This window comes from Branchiostoma lanceolatum, chromosome 5 (assembly GCF_035083965.1).
Source record: "Branchiostoma lanceolatum isolate klBraLanc5 chromosome 5, klBraLanc5.hap2, whole genome shotgun sequence".
Classification (NCBI taxonomy): Eukaryota; Metazoa; Chordata; class Leptocardii; order Amphioxiformes; family Branchiostomatidae; genus Branchiostoma; species Branchiostoma lanceolatum.
Window position 1 is genome coordinate 20712911 of NC_089726.1, and position 14918 is coordinate 20727828.

The 14918-nt window shown below is 39.0% G+C and overlaps 1 protein-coding gene across 1 annotated transcript; it reads right to left on the reverse strand.

Moving 5' to 3' along the window:
• Positions 1-872: 872 nt before the first annotated feature.
• Positions 873-12209, reverse strand: LOC136435950 (ultra-long-chain fatty acid omega-hydroxylase-like). The gene is made up of 11 exons (XM_066429661.1): positions 11994-12209; positions 10998-11115; positions 9130-9257; positions 8604-8725; positions 6709-6825; positions 5838-5985; positions 5126-5316; positions 3235-3368; positions 2868-2932; positions 2580-2662; positions 873-2104 (listed from the first exon to the last, which is right to left on the reverse strand). Exons 1-11 carry the CDS (start codon positions 12207-12209, stop codon positions 1924-1926), a joined length of 1503 nt encoding a protein of 500 aa, XP_066285758.1. The 3' UTR covers positions 873-1923.
• Between the last annotated feature and the right edge of the window lie 2709 nt (positions 12210-14918).

Below are 14918 nucleotides of genomic sequence, written 5' to 3' on the forward strand. Positions count from 1 at the left end.
AAATCTCTAACACTATCCAGTTGTGTTTTCAAGAAAACGTAATAGGTTGGCTATTCTTTTACTGTGAAACTAGAAAGGAAGAGACTTCCTGCAACATTATGTTTTGGGTATGTAGTCATAGTCCGTTGTTAGGGACGCCGTTTCGAATGGTTTTAGGACAGTTACATACTGACCATGTGAAAAGTCTCACCACAATTTCTGATATATAGCAGTTATGATTTATATATATGGCAGATCTGATCTGTACAGACTTATGGTTATCCCCGATCGTCACTGGCCACTCACACAGTTAGACTTTACATGGTTGGGCGAAGAGCTTGCAACCATCCCTGTGTAACCCCTAGACCTTGCTAAAGAAATAGAAATGATAACTTGCTGTCATATGTGCCACCTATACACTATAGTAAGGTACTAAAAATAAAAGAACACCAACTGTACTTACAAAAATGTGACGCGCCAAACCAAGAAACTGGAAGATATTTCAACGTACGGCAACACCAACTCGATCTCCAGAGTGGGAAATGACAGAGCCACAGTGGGCAAGTGGTTTATACAGCTTATGATTGGTGAGAAAACCGGTTCGGTAGGTTTACACTTGACGATGGCACAAAGCAAAGTACATACTAGTAGCTGAATAGGATGACTTGCATCGATATGAATCAGACAACATACATTAGGTTAAATAGGAAGGCTTGTCAACGAAATATGTGAAAGCTAGACAAGATAACAAGAAAAAAGAGCTGTAGAGATAATTCACAATTGTTTGCGTCTTTTATTGGAAGTTACACAATATCATGGCAAATGGTAGAGACGGAAAACAGTGAGAATTTAATACTAATAGTACTAATCCATCGTGTAACATCTTTTACACCATCTAATTTCTCAGTTTAATTAGCTAGAAAATTAGCCAAATTGTCAGAAACTTTAATGACTGGTATTCGTGATATGAACATGCATATGAGTTGTACATGATATGATCATTAAAGGAAGACACAGGGTTAATACCAGTAATAATGGTTCTATTCTATACCATACCATCTAGCTCTAGTATTCGCAGTTTAACATTACGGATACATTTACGTCTTAGATAGACTAATGCCAAACAATTCCTTGAGCTGAGCTCAGTGCTTTCCACTGTACAAGTACATAAGAATCGTGATCTTAAGATATGTAAAACCTATATTAATTTGCATGGCATTGATGTAAAGCAGATAAAAGAGGTCTACTACCTCATATCTTCGCTTAATTGTGTTAGCCTTTAACCTTATCATGATAATGATAACTTTATTGCACAACAATTGTACAAGGTTCAAAATATGGCATTCACTGGTACAAAGATAACATCATATTAGGCTAATTCGTCTATCTTATGAAATATGGCGTAGTAGTATGGGATGACAATGGGATTTTACAATCATTGGAGGAGTCTCTAACGTTTAGACATTCTTTGATATACTAAATGTTTCTCATTCATTATGCAAATAAGGCACTCATTTGTATAGACAAATTTGAGTTCTACACCCAACTAGAACAAGTTGTTCAAAGCACGGAAGTTTAATCTTGGCTATTGCAGTATTCTTTCACAAATCATTTAGATATATGGCCCTTACTTGCATAAGATCTTCGTCTCAGTTACAAACTTATATGCCAAATGCTTAAAGTCCTATCATGGAATACAGCGGATTTATCAAAATATTCTCCTTATGTATACATAAGTATGAAAGTGACAAATAAGGCAATTGTATTAATATTCATAACCTATACGGTGGTCTGTCAACACAACACAGCGTTCGACCTAGGCGTATCGACAGTGCAATACCCCTGCCTGGAAAGGTAGAGGTGACCATGAATCAAAAGGAGTTTCTACGACACGGATTCAGCTCTGCATTGGAGAATCTTAGACAGTGCTGTACTTCTGTTATCTTACATATTGGTCTTGAGCGGGTGAAGTTTTACCCAGATGCCATCCTTAGCCTGTAGAGTTATCCTGTAACAAGGGACGGCTGGCGGTTTGGTATCGTCCAACTCCAGGTGGAACCGCTGTAGGATCAGCGCTAACGCCACCTTCATCTCGGCCATAGCAAAGTTCTGCCCAATGCAGTTCCTACAAAAAATAATCAGAAAGATAATCAACAGTTATCTAAAGCATCCCTTTATGCTACCTACGTCTTTCATCTGGTACACAATGCGATGTTTTTTATGTACTGTTGTCATGTCTGACTCCTATATCCACATCCATAGGTCAATTTCTCTATAAATCATTCCAAAAGCGATACTAAACTACCCATACATTACCATATTGTAACCCATAAACTGGTATCGAAGATATTTTATATATGTAGTTATATTTTAGGATAAATTAGCGTTGTAGTTTTATTGATATAATGCCATACATTGTACCATGTACAATTGTTGAGCAATAAAGTTCATTCATTCATCAATTATCAATTCACGCGCAATGTAAATCTCATTTTGAAGATTGGTTCATTTGAAGACAGTTTGCATGCTTGTTTTCTGATACTCCCTACATATTCTTAGAGACAGTTCAAGTGCAGAAATGCTTTACCCACAAGTCTTACCTTGGTCCTGCGGAGAAGGGTAGAAAAGCGTGAGGACGTCGGCTGTTGGAGTTCTCAGGTGAGAAGCGGTAAGGATCATACACCTGAATGGAGAGGTTCAGGGAAATTAAGGCTTACTATGTATATATATCATATATACATGATAGTGACGTTTTCCTTGCAACGTTTATCTACAACCAAAAACGGGAAATAAATGTTTTTCTTTTTGGTTGTATAGTAGAAATGGATGAAATTGGAATGGACTCGACGCCATGACAGTTAATTATGAGTGAATAATGAAAAAAATACCGTAGGATTTGGCCAAATCTCCCTGTTCCTATGAAGTCCAGCGATATCAGCAAAAGCCGAGCTCCCTAAAATAGAAATGCATACATGGAACAGCATATCCACACACTAAAGTCATTGGAAAGCCTGTAACCAGTGGATATCGATAATGGTAAATATACACCAATCTTATTGATACAACAAACGTACAGCGACTTTCGTATGGTCTAATGCATCTATACATGCATACATGCATGCATACATACATACATACATACATACATACATACATACATACATACAAACAAACAAACAAATAAGTTCATAAAACTGAATTTATTTACGTACAATCATATGGGATAAAGCTACATACTTAGCTTATATAGCTTACCCTTTGGCAACCATTTTCCGTCAGCAAAGGTCAGGTCCTGCTTCAAAGACCGCACCATACGAGCAACAGGAGGCACACAGCGCATGCTCTCTTTGATACACATTGTGGTGAACGGTAGTTTACCAACGTCATTCCTGTACAAACACATCAATAGGGCCATTTAGACCCCAGGAAAATGTGCAGTTTTCAAAACACGTTTTTGAGACCCGCCGCCTGTAACTCCTAAATTGCTTATTATCAAATAGGTAGATGGCGTCGACCAATCTGAAGCCTCCATTGCCCACAATAAGTGGTCCGTTATCACGCCATTACACAGCACTTTTTGACGTCATGTCAGAACACAACCGTTCCATTTTGTAGAGGGAGTATATTTTTGATGAATCTTTTTCTTAACCTTGTTTAAAAAAATCTTTATAACCGTTGCATTTTGTAGAGGGGGTATCTATTTGATGAATCTTTTTCTTAACCTTGTTTAAACAAATCTTTATTGTCTTAGAATTCCTAAAAATTTCCTTAGAATACATGAAAAAGGGAAAACAAATTTAAATTCTTTAAAATGTTCCGCGTGTTCCGTTTGCCGTTGGCCAAAGAAACCACGTTCTATCTAAGGTTCCGCGCGTTCCATTTCCTGCTGGTCAAAGAACCTGTGTTCTATTCAGGTTACCTGAGGTCATCTTGCAGGGAAATTCTTCAATAATAACATTTTCTGATTGACCTGAAACCGACCCTCCTATCCTGTGTGGTTGAAATAAATAAATCAGGCAACAGTTGTACATATTCTTCATCATCTTCTGTTAAAAAAATACAAATGTGAATTCTGAAATGCATTCTTAATAGTAAAAGGGATCTATGCGTCAAACAAACGTCAAACGTCTACTCTTATATGCGTCAGTTTGGATAAGCTATATGATAATAACGTTAATGACCCGCCTCTTCCTCGGTGTATAACCACCGAATAAAACCACCTCGTTCGCTTCGCTCACTCGGTGGTTCTATTCGGTGGTTATAGCACATAGCAAGGCGTTATGACACCATATACACCTCAGGGCGGGTCATTAACCCTTAATTGTATGACCAATACATTTTCAGGGGTTGATGTACATGTGGAATGATATTATCATAACAGCGTTTGTGCCATCATGATGTCATTGTGGCGTCATTTCTGTGAATTTATTGGATGAAATGGTCTAAATAGGGTATTCCCGTAAAGCTCAAAAGTAAACAACAAAATTTCAACAAAAAGTGAGATTGATTGGAATATCCAAGTCTGCTAAGAATTCCGTTGTCAATGGCAACGACATCAAAGTCATATACAGCTTGTATCCGCCATCTTGGATAGGTCATTTTACATTTTTTTAAAATACAATTTCATAAAATACAATATACCTGCCAGAAATCTGTTGCCACGGCAACACGAAAAACGATGAACTTACTTTATGAGTTTGAAATTTTTGCTAAGAAAATTTAATGTTTAATCACCAATTTTGATGGCTCTAACATTAGCAGTTCCGGAGTTATGCGACGTGAAATTTAGCGTGGACCTCAAAACCCCCCTTTCGGTCTGAATAGGATTAGTGCAAAAATGGGCTTTCCGATCTTTTTCCATAAATTATGGTAATGAGCTGGAATCTTTCACACCTTAACATCTCCAAATATTTCTCTTACATTGACGAAGCAATGTATGTCCAATGATCACCGAAAAAAAATCAAAAAGAAGATTTTACTGACCAAAACATTTTGGGTTCCGTTTGCACACCATTCGGTTATTTCAGTCGCCAAAAAAAGTTGGGGTGTCAATGATGGTTGGTGAGTGTAGTAAAAGATGTTTATTATATAGGCGAAAAACTATATCAGACAGGTAATAAGTGAAGCGTCTGGAGTACTTTCTCACCATGTCATATCTGTCCGTCCCTGAAGCACCCCTTTCACCTCCCTCCTGCACTTGTCCTGGTAATCCTTGTTTTGGGCCAAATGGAAGAGTGTCCAGCTGATCCCACTGGCCGTGGTGTGGTGGCCGCCGAACAGAAACGTGTTGACTTCGTCTTGAATCTCGGAAACACTCAGTCCGGTACCGTCTTCATCCTAGAAAAATTTGATGATGGAAAAATACTGGCAACTTCCCAAATAGGATAAGAAATATGAGAAGAGTTAGCCGCTAAAAGATACTAGCAGTTATAGGCTGCTTGAGTTTTAGTGGGGTCAGTGTGGCGTAACGGCTGGGTGTTAGGCCCAGAACCCAAGGGTCCCGGGTTCGAATCCCCTAACGACACCGATCTTGTCCCCTTGGGAAAAAAGCACTTGCGGGCACGGAGTGACATTACTTTCCCCACTCCAGCCAAGTGTAACAAACGGCTATATCATGTGTGTGGGTCACGACATCAGCAATTATAGCTGCCTGTGTCCTACGTGTATTGCACTGTGGCAATTCCAATAAAATCCAAAAATCCACAATGAGTTTTAGTGATTTAGGCACCCAAAAAAATATATCGGAAACTACTAAGATTGAATACATTACATTTCTGAAAATTGATACATGTGGTATCAATTTATGTTACTAGAGACAAGTATAATATAGAAACATAATTTGTTAATCATGATATCACCTTCGCTTGTAACAAAATATCCAGAAGAGCCAAGCACTTCCCACGTTTTGAACTCAAGAAAGTTAAGTTTTCCTTCTTCAGTTCTTCTTTCCTTTCTGTTATAACCTGTTCGGAGAAACAGTGGACGACCTTGCAAGCCTGGCGGAATCTTCAAAGATGTAGGAAGGGAATAAATAGTTTAGCGTACAATACATTCATGATGACAAAGTATGGTGAAGAGTGGATGTATTTAAAAGAATAATCGCAGCTTTTAGGGAAATGCAAATACGTTCGGTTGAAGAGACAACTCCTCTAAGGAAGCTTTAGATCGTATTGTAATATATCAACTTATCCTATTATAGTGACACTATTCATTCAATGATAACTTTTATTTGCAAAGTAATGCCCGAAGGCTAATTACAATGGTACAAACAGTAGAAAGGGTAACAAGTGTCTATTCAGTAGAAAGGTTAACCGTCTAATATTTCTACATACACCATTACTGGGAGGGTTGACTTCTTCTTTGGGACAGTGGCGAATGAAAAGTCCGAAGTTTTTAATGGTTAGTGGGTTTTGTGATTTTAGTAGAAATGTAGTTTATGGAGGTCTTCTAGATGGTGAAAGCTAGGGAATATTGTTTTGGTTGATGTGAAAAGCTTATTTGTTTCATTCTCATAATGACGGCAGTTACAAATGAAATGTATTTCATCTTCTACTGTATTCATTGTACAATATTTACACAGTCTCTCCTGGACTGACAGCTTTTTATAACGCCCTCTTTCTATCTCTAGTGGGTGGGCACTGATTCTTATCGTAAGAGATAGGAGACCACTTGTCAAAATCATTATGGTATATTATATTCAATAGTAAAGTTTTGGTAAGAACAGCTTACCGACGACCGCTTGCACTTAGGTAGTAGATGAAGTCAATATAGTGCGGCAGATTATTAGTTCTTTCATCGATAAGTCTGGTCAAGTCGTGCACAGCCAGGATATACGGGGCCGACTTTCTGCAATAACATTGAAACTTAAGGATTAAAACTCGAATAAAAAAAGAGTTCGGAAACCTCATATCACCATGAAATATTTTGATTATGCAAATGACTTACTCATTTTGTATTTGAGTTCGATATTGGAAAACACTGCAAATATAGATTTTATTTATGAAAATCAAGTTCAATTTGTAATAATTTGCACTTCATTATGTACACCTTTGTCTAATATACAACTGTACTTGCATACCAAAACATCATGGGAATCAGTCATTCCTTGGTTCAGCTATTCTTCCTTGAAGATTTTGACAAAATGCCCTTGCAGTTCCAGAGCAATCTGCTAGAGAGTTCAAACTTACACCACTTCTTCCTTACTGCACAAGCTTTCTGCCATAAAAACAATCAAGACCATATCTAGCATGTCCAGGTCAAAAGATACAAAAACGGAAGTTATACTGCAGTGATAAGGTTACATACCAGGGGGCCAAAAAACGACATTGACCTCTGTCTTCCAAACACCTACCCAGAAACCAAATATCATCATAATTAATCTAGCCGTTCTTGAGTTATGCCGACTACAATAATCCGAAAACACAGGCAGGCACACATGACCAGCACACAGACACACACCAAAAAAGATATCTGCATTTTCTAGTCATTCCTACACATAGTAACTTTCAATAACACTGTACCATTACATATCGACATTCAAGGAGCAAAGATGCTATGTCGTTGTGTGGCGAAAAGTGAGAAAAAATCGCTAATAGACTGATCCTGACCATCACAATTAGTGGTTCGACCAATGAAAGAGTCAGACTACACGTCCGTCAAATCTTTGCATTTGTATGTTTTTATTTTGCATTTCGACGGAGATGGGCGGGGCTATGGAATCTGTCTATTCCACTTGGCACATAAAACTATAAAGTCAGCGTGTAGTTTATTTTTGTGCCGCTTTTGAGCACTTTTTATATGAGATTCATAATGATCGCAGCAACTAGAATATTTTCAGTTTTAAAGACTCACAAAATGCTCTGGGTGTCATTGAATACCAATCGGGCTGCTGGTAAAAATAATCGAAACCGGGCAAATAGTGTGAAAATTTTGTCAAATGAGTTGGTTCGTGTCGCGCAATCGGTAGGGTGTTTCGCCCACAACCGAGAGGTCCCGGGTTCGAGACTACCAATAGGCCCCGATGTTGTGCCCTTGGGAAAGGCACTTTACACGACTTTCCTCACTTCACTCAGGTGTAAATGAGTACCTAGCTTCGGTTAGGGACGTCCCTCGGACAGGACGTTAAATGGAGGTCTCGTGTCTGAGGAGAGCCACACGTCAAGCACGTTAAAGAACCCACTGCGCTTATCGAAAAGAGTAGGTGTCCTTCACGGTGTGAGTTGTTCAAAACCTACAGTCCTATGGCCGCACATGGGTTCGCCCTTAGTAATAGCCTACGGCTAGTTGGGCAACCCTGGAATGTACATGCTAAACCAATAGATAAATAAAAAAATAAATGAGTTGGCTAGCCGGTCAAAGGGTTAAACAATTGAAATTCATTAGACAGGCTACTCTACGGCATTTCTTAACCCTATGTTTCCGATTTCTAGTTTTTTTCAGCAACCTGAATTGACTATCAAGGGGTAGTTATGAATAGATTTGCATAAATTAAAACCATAAACTATTAATATTCAGTCATGAATACATTTGCATAAATTGGAATAAATGCATATATTGATCTCAACTACCAAAAGATACCACTTCTTTCAATCAACAGACAATGTTTGTAAAAGAAATCAACTTACCCGTCAGTCTGACAGCTGCTTTTGTAACCCAAACTGCATTTTAGGATGTTGTCCAACGTCATCAGCCCGACGTCATCAAACAGTTCCACAGATGCACCAGGATCACGTGACATCCACTTTTCCTGCGAAAAGAGAATTGACGTTTGAACTTTCAATGTCATCCTAAAGATTGTGTACGTCTTTTGAGATTGATTATGATTATAGTTCACTAAATGATTGTGAGCACCATGAGTGTGAAACACCGAAAGGGAGTAACATAAACTGCCGGCCCCGGGGGTTCGATCCCCCGAGCTCGGGATCATAACCTCACGCACTCTAACCACTAGGCTAAAAGGTCAGGACCCTATAGGCTGAGCAGTTGGTGTGGTGCTATCACTGCTGCATGATAGTCCCTGTTACAAGTGCAATGGGGATATACCTGCCCATATCCTATTCAAATTTAGAAATATAGAATCCGTGGATTTCCAACTGATTTTCAAAACATCTACAGTATTCGAATATCGGAAATCAAACGAGGACTATGTACCAGAAGTACATCCGCTGATTCAGAGAACAACTTCACGTAGTTCTTCAGGATGTCGAAGTGAAAAGCGGGCGTCAGCAGACGCCTGTTCCTCTGCCACTTGCTTCCTTCACTAAGTAAAAGACCGTCTCCTGTATGAAACCAAAAACACAGCTAGAGTTTAGTAGTGTGGCACTCTGTAGAACTGTTATATGATACCTAGTGTAGAACTATAGGAGGAGACCGAAAGAGAGTTCCCGGATGTAGTATCTATGACCTAGAAATGAGGAGAATCAGGATGTAGCCAGGTTCACGTTGAGCCTTCACATTGTGTGGGACCGTTCCGTCCCGTAGCTAGTGTTGTGCTTCTTATTGTTATGTTGGTCCACTTCCATAAGTAACTCAGTCACAGACATATAGTTGCGTCTATAGTTCTTGTAATGGAGGATGGTTAGTAGTGGTACACCAGTGTGTATGCTCAATCCGGTGGTCGAGGCGGAAAGAGGTAGAATGTCCTCAGTGTCCGGTCTTTGAGTACTGCCTACTTAATATTCATGTTTGGACTATTCTATACAGATGGTAGGGGTGCTTTCTAACTGTTATTAACACTGATATCACAACAGCTAGAGTAACAGCGGAAGAGTACGTACAGTCTAGAGTACGAGGCCAAGTCCATTGTCACAGAGGCTTACTTAGCATATAAACATATATTTTTCTCATCCGACTAATTTCGTACAAATGCAGTAACAACAGGAGCGTAATATCATGGAAGCTCATCTTTGTTGGTAGTAATCATAGTACAATGCTAAATTTTCTTCCCACAGTGAGGTATTCACGGATCAATTTTTTAACGACCACTGTCTCCTTCTTCAGGATCAATAATGACCAATCAATTTCGAATGTAAACTCGCGAGAGTTCCAGACACGTGACGTCCTGACACGTTTGACCAAAATTCACCAATTGCTGACGTCACGTATCCGTATAAAGACACGTGTCAATAAAGTCACGTGCCTGTAACTGTCGCGACTTTACGTTCGGAAGGGATTTGTCATTATTGATCCTGTTGGAAGAAAGTTTAGCATTGTTCTAGGGGAGTAATATGTTTAAAACACTAAAATTAGTGCCGGTAAATGTGTTTGAAGACTTTCCAAATACGTGATATTCTAAATGCTGGCAAAAATATAGATGAAATCAACACTTACCGAGCCATGGTCTGAAAAACCTTTATCCCCAATCGGTTCTTTGTGCTGGAAGGCAAAGCACATCAGACTGTCGGACAATAGTAAACATCGTCACTTAAAGCTATGGCAGTTGTTGAGAACGTTTATTTCATTTTCTTCACATTTATTTCATGAGTATTAGGCAACAAGCACGATTGCTTACTGGTATATAGAGCTTTCTACCCAATAACATAGATATAACAATAGTATAAAGACACAATACATAGATTTTTTTTATAATTATTAGGTACATCAATCCAAAGTGGATGAAAAAGAGTAAACAATACAATTTGGCGATCTTTTAATTATGAAAATCAACCTGTACAGTGAAAGTGTAAACTATATCAAAGATGTTGCAGTTTTGTGATGAAATGTGACGTGGACTGTCGTAGCAGTAAAGAACATATTGAAAAGCGATGATAACAGCTAGAGTACTTCATTGGTTGAGAACGTTGCAGAGTAGTTCTTTTAAATAAAGCTTAATCGTTTACAAAAATGCTCCTCATGCAAACAGTTATCAATGTTGCAAATGAGACGTTTTCAATCCGACGAAGAAAAAACAACAACACTGACCCCTCCCTCTAGACATACACAAATCATCAGATTGCTGCTTGAAAAAAAATTCAGTTTGTGATTTTCAGTCGTAAACCTTGAAGGAAAAGGACACTCACTTTTGTTGCTTGTAATTGGCTTGACGGTTTCGGGATGGCTGCAGACTGTAAAGGCATTGAACGGGGTGACCCACCAGACACGGTAGCGATTGTTATGATCCAGGGATAATAACCGATCCTGCAGCAGAAAAAAAAACATTAGAGTTGCCAACACTTCGTTTAACCGGCATTTTATGTTAAAGGCAACTAAAGCAAATATTAGGGCCAAATATTGGCAAAAAAGAAATGGTAAAATCTTTATGGTAGTGACATTTACTAACATTGTTTTTCACATTTGCGTAATAACTTTAGGATTTTAAAACCGCGCAAAATCGTGTCGTACGATGATCTTCATAGTTTCCCGAGCCTACAAAAACTGCAGCCGTGATTTTCAGTGAGTTCTCACAACACAACAACGTCGTATTGTTGCGTCATAGACGTTGCTATATATTGTGATAGTGTGGCTTGAACTAATCATGAATAGAAATGACTAAATAAATTAACTTTTAAAATCCAATTTTTCGGACCCTATTATTGCTTGGGTTTCCTTTAAGAAGAATATATCTATTCCTAGAAAAAAAAAACGCGACAATCATGTCATAGGAAACTGGATATAATTGATAGGCATTCATTGATGAAGACTGTATCGTTATCAACCAATCAAATAAACCAATAACTTTTATTTATAATAGAAGTGCCCTGTCGGTCTCAGCCGTTTTCCCATGGCCCAGAGGTCCAGTCCACTTATTTGTTTTTATAGCCTGTATTTACACAAGCTCTAGGCCTGAGGTTACTGACCCCCGCCCAAGGGCTCTAGAGGGAGGCGATTACAGGACCGGCTGGCCACTAGGAGCGCAATTCGTCTTAGGGGATGGCGATTACAGGACCGGCTGGCCACTAGGAGCGCAATTCGTCAGGCTATCTGTTTTTAGAAATATATTATTTATTGTTTTATGGACCCTGAAAGATTGCTGGGTATGTCCATCAAATCAGACTATGAATGATAAGCATACTTACCGGACTACCATGAGAGACTCCATGAAACTGCTTCATGACTCTCCTGATCTTTACCTGCCAGACCACGAAGTTTACCACGAACACAGACAGACGAATAGCCAATACCCCCACCAGGGCGATAAGGGTGGTCCCGGTAACGCCGTAGGGTAGTCCGGCAGACAGCTGGCGGAGGACGTCAAAGACATGGCTCTGCTCACCCTCTGCTGACGCAACCATCTCGAGGGAGTGGAAAATCTTGAAAAAAACCCGCAATATTTCACAGTATTTTTATTAATGAATTAAACTTTATTGAACTAGAATTCCACGGCCATATACCGTCGCAAAATACTGTGAACATTTTCGAGTGACAGAAATTTTTCTCATCAATTATGCAAATTAGGTTTTTATTTACATAATTGATATTTGTTGATACTCCTCCATTTCCTACTTACAGATGCCAAATGTTTGAGAGTTCTATCATGAACCTTCTAAATATTCCTCATTGATTATCCAAAGGAGCTCCCAACTGCCATGATAAGTATCATTTAAGCTAATGTAAATATAAAAATCATGAAAATCCATCCACCCCTTCTAGAGTTTTTCTTTATCGAAATCTGAAGCTAAATGGATGGCCACTTTATTTAAAAAAAGCAGCTAGGGGTCCAAAACCTTTAGACTTATTCTTCCTGCCAAGATATATCTGCCACCAAAAGCCACGAAGATAGTTTGTTCAAACACGAAATATTAAGGCCGGAAGGTAAGGCAAACATGATAAGCAGGTAGCACGTTAGGCGTTATGTCAATAAATCAACCTGCTAAGCAATTTGACGTATTTCCAATTTAGTCCATGGGCCAGGATCGTTTTTTGTACCATCGAGAGGGACAAGTGCTACCATGGATTTTTTATCTCCATGAAAAAAGGCTTTTTCATGGATATACTGTTTTGCGTGCGTTTGGTGTTTGTGTGTATGTTTGAGTCACCGGATGCTTAAAGTCAGTATAACTGTAGAACATGTACATGGATTGTAATGATATTTGGTATTCTGGTAGGTTAGAAGGAGGAAGGTCAAGGTCGATTTTGGGCCCCCTGGTATGTGTTACTGGAACTGCAATGGCGTATTTGTAAAAATCTTCTAAGGAGAATAACTGAAGAAAGGATCGACAGATCGTCATGTTATTTGGTACACAGGTCGGTAGGACAGAGATGTACACACTTAAGTGCAAATTATGCAAATGAGACTGAATTTGCATAAGTAAGAAGGAAAATCGTTTGCATGCGTGTCGCTGGATGCATAAAGTCAGCATAACTGTAGAACGTGTAGATGAATTGTAATGATAGTTGGCATGTGGGTATGTGCTGGGAGGAGAAAGGTCAAGGTCGATTTCGGGCGGTAAATTCAAAGGACCGGGACAAATGATAAAACATCAATATTTATCGGTGAAAATCAGCTTGTAGGCAAAAGATACCACAGGAACAACAAAATAATTTTTAGTTTTTGGTCGATATTTTGCACCTATAATTAGTTATGAGTCTTTTAAGTCCTCTTTTGGGGGTAATTTTCATGTAAAAAAACGTATTGTGTACTTTTCAAAATCAGGCATTTATTCGGGCTACCTATGGGGTCTTGTGTAATATATTATGTTGATTAGCTGAATTATTCTCTGCATGTTGGGCTTTGAATCAGCAAAATCCGTCAATTCTATCAGGAGTTAGAAGGAGTTAAAGAATAGCACCCAGTTGCCATGTTATCAAATTGCCACAAATATCGCAATGTATCATGGGTATTTAATTGTTTAGAAGTAGTCCACCTTGTTCTGCTGCTGCAGTGGTTTGAACGCCCTACAGCTGAAATCAGTGTTTCTTCAAATCTCTCCAAATGTTTACCTTTTGAAAATGTCCAACCCTATGTTACTACTGTTAATGGACGGGGGGGGGGGGTTGCACTGTGCGACGCATCTTGTTTTTAAGTTGGGTGCTATATTTCAGTATGTAAGGTTATCACTTACATGATTATAGTATGTTCAGTTTAGGTAACAACGTCATATAACCCTATCACACAGGCTCTTCTGTTTGTGGATTATCACAGTGGTTCTACGGCCGAATTTACACACACCCAAGATCTGACACAGGTATAATCAAACAGTTATGTATCTAGATATTTGCCTATAACAGGCCCTGCGGATGGCTGAAAAAACAGTAGAAATTGGCCAAATAGAGTAAATAGTATGCTAAATGAGTTGGCTACGGAGAGAGGGTCTAACATGTATGCCATCCGCGGTCTAGAGATCGCAAACTGTAACTTCTATAGCGGACTAACTTCTCTGGCATATTCTCCGTCTATTTGGCTAATTCGTACGGATTTTCCAGCGACCTGTGGAGCCTGGTAGAGACTAGCTAGATTTCATACAAGAGAATAGCAAAAAAAAAACACGAAAATACCTTTTAACCGTTTTGGTTGGGCCTGAATGCTGGTACTATACAGTACAGCACATTGGTGTCCGCCGGCACTGAACATATCTGGTCTTTATCTCACGGGGGCAAAGGTTACAGGTTGTTGATAACGTTACATACAAGGAGGGCACAGTGCAGTACACGGCGTATGACCCCGTAGGATTACGAAACAAAGCCCCGTGCGACCGATTGACATATATCCTCGTCTGAGATACAAGATTTTGTGTAACGTCTTGTGTATCTCTTTTAAAAGTTAACTTAATGTGAACGGTCTACTCCAAAAAAATCATGATCGTAGCAAATGCAGATAATTTGACCTCAAACTTTAAAGCACTGCTGCAGTACCTAAGGTACCCGCTGGGATGCCCATTATCGAACTTAATCTTTCATTTTTCGCTATCCCTACCGATCCAAAAATATTATGCCGAACCATCCACAGCTTCTTGTGTTATGATGTCACCATACAAACAAACAAACAAACAAACAAACAAACA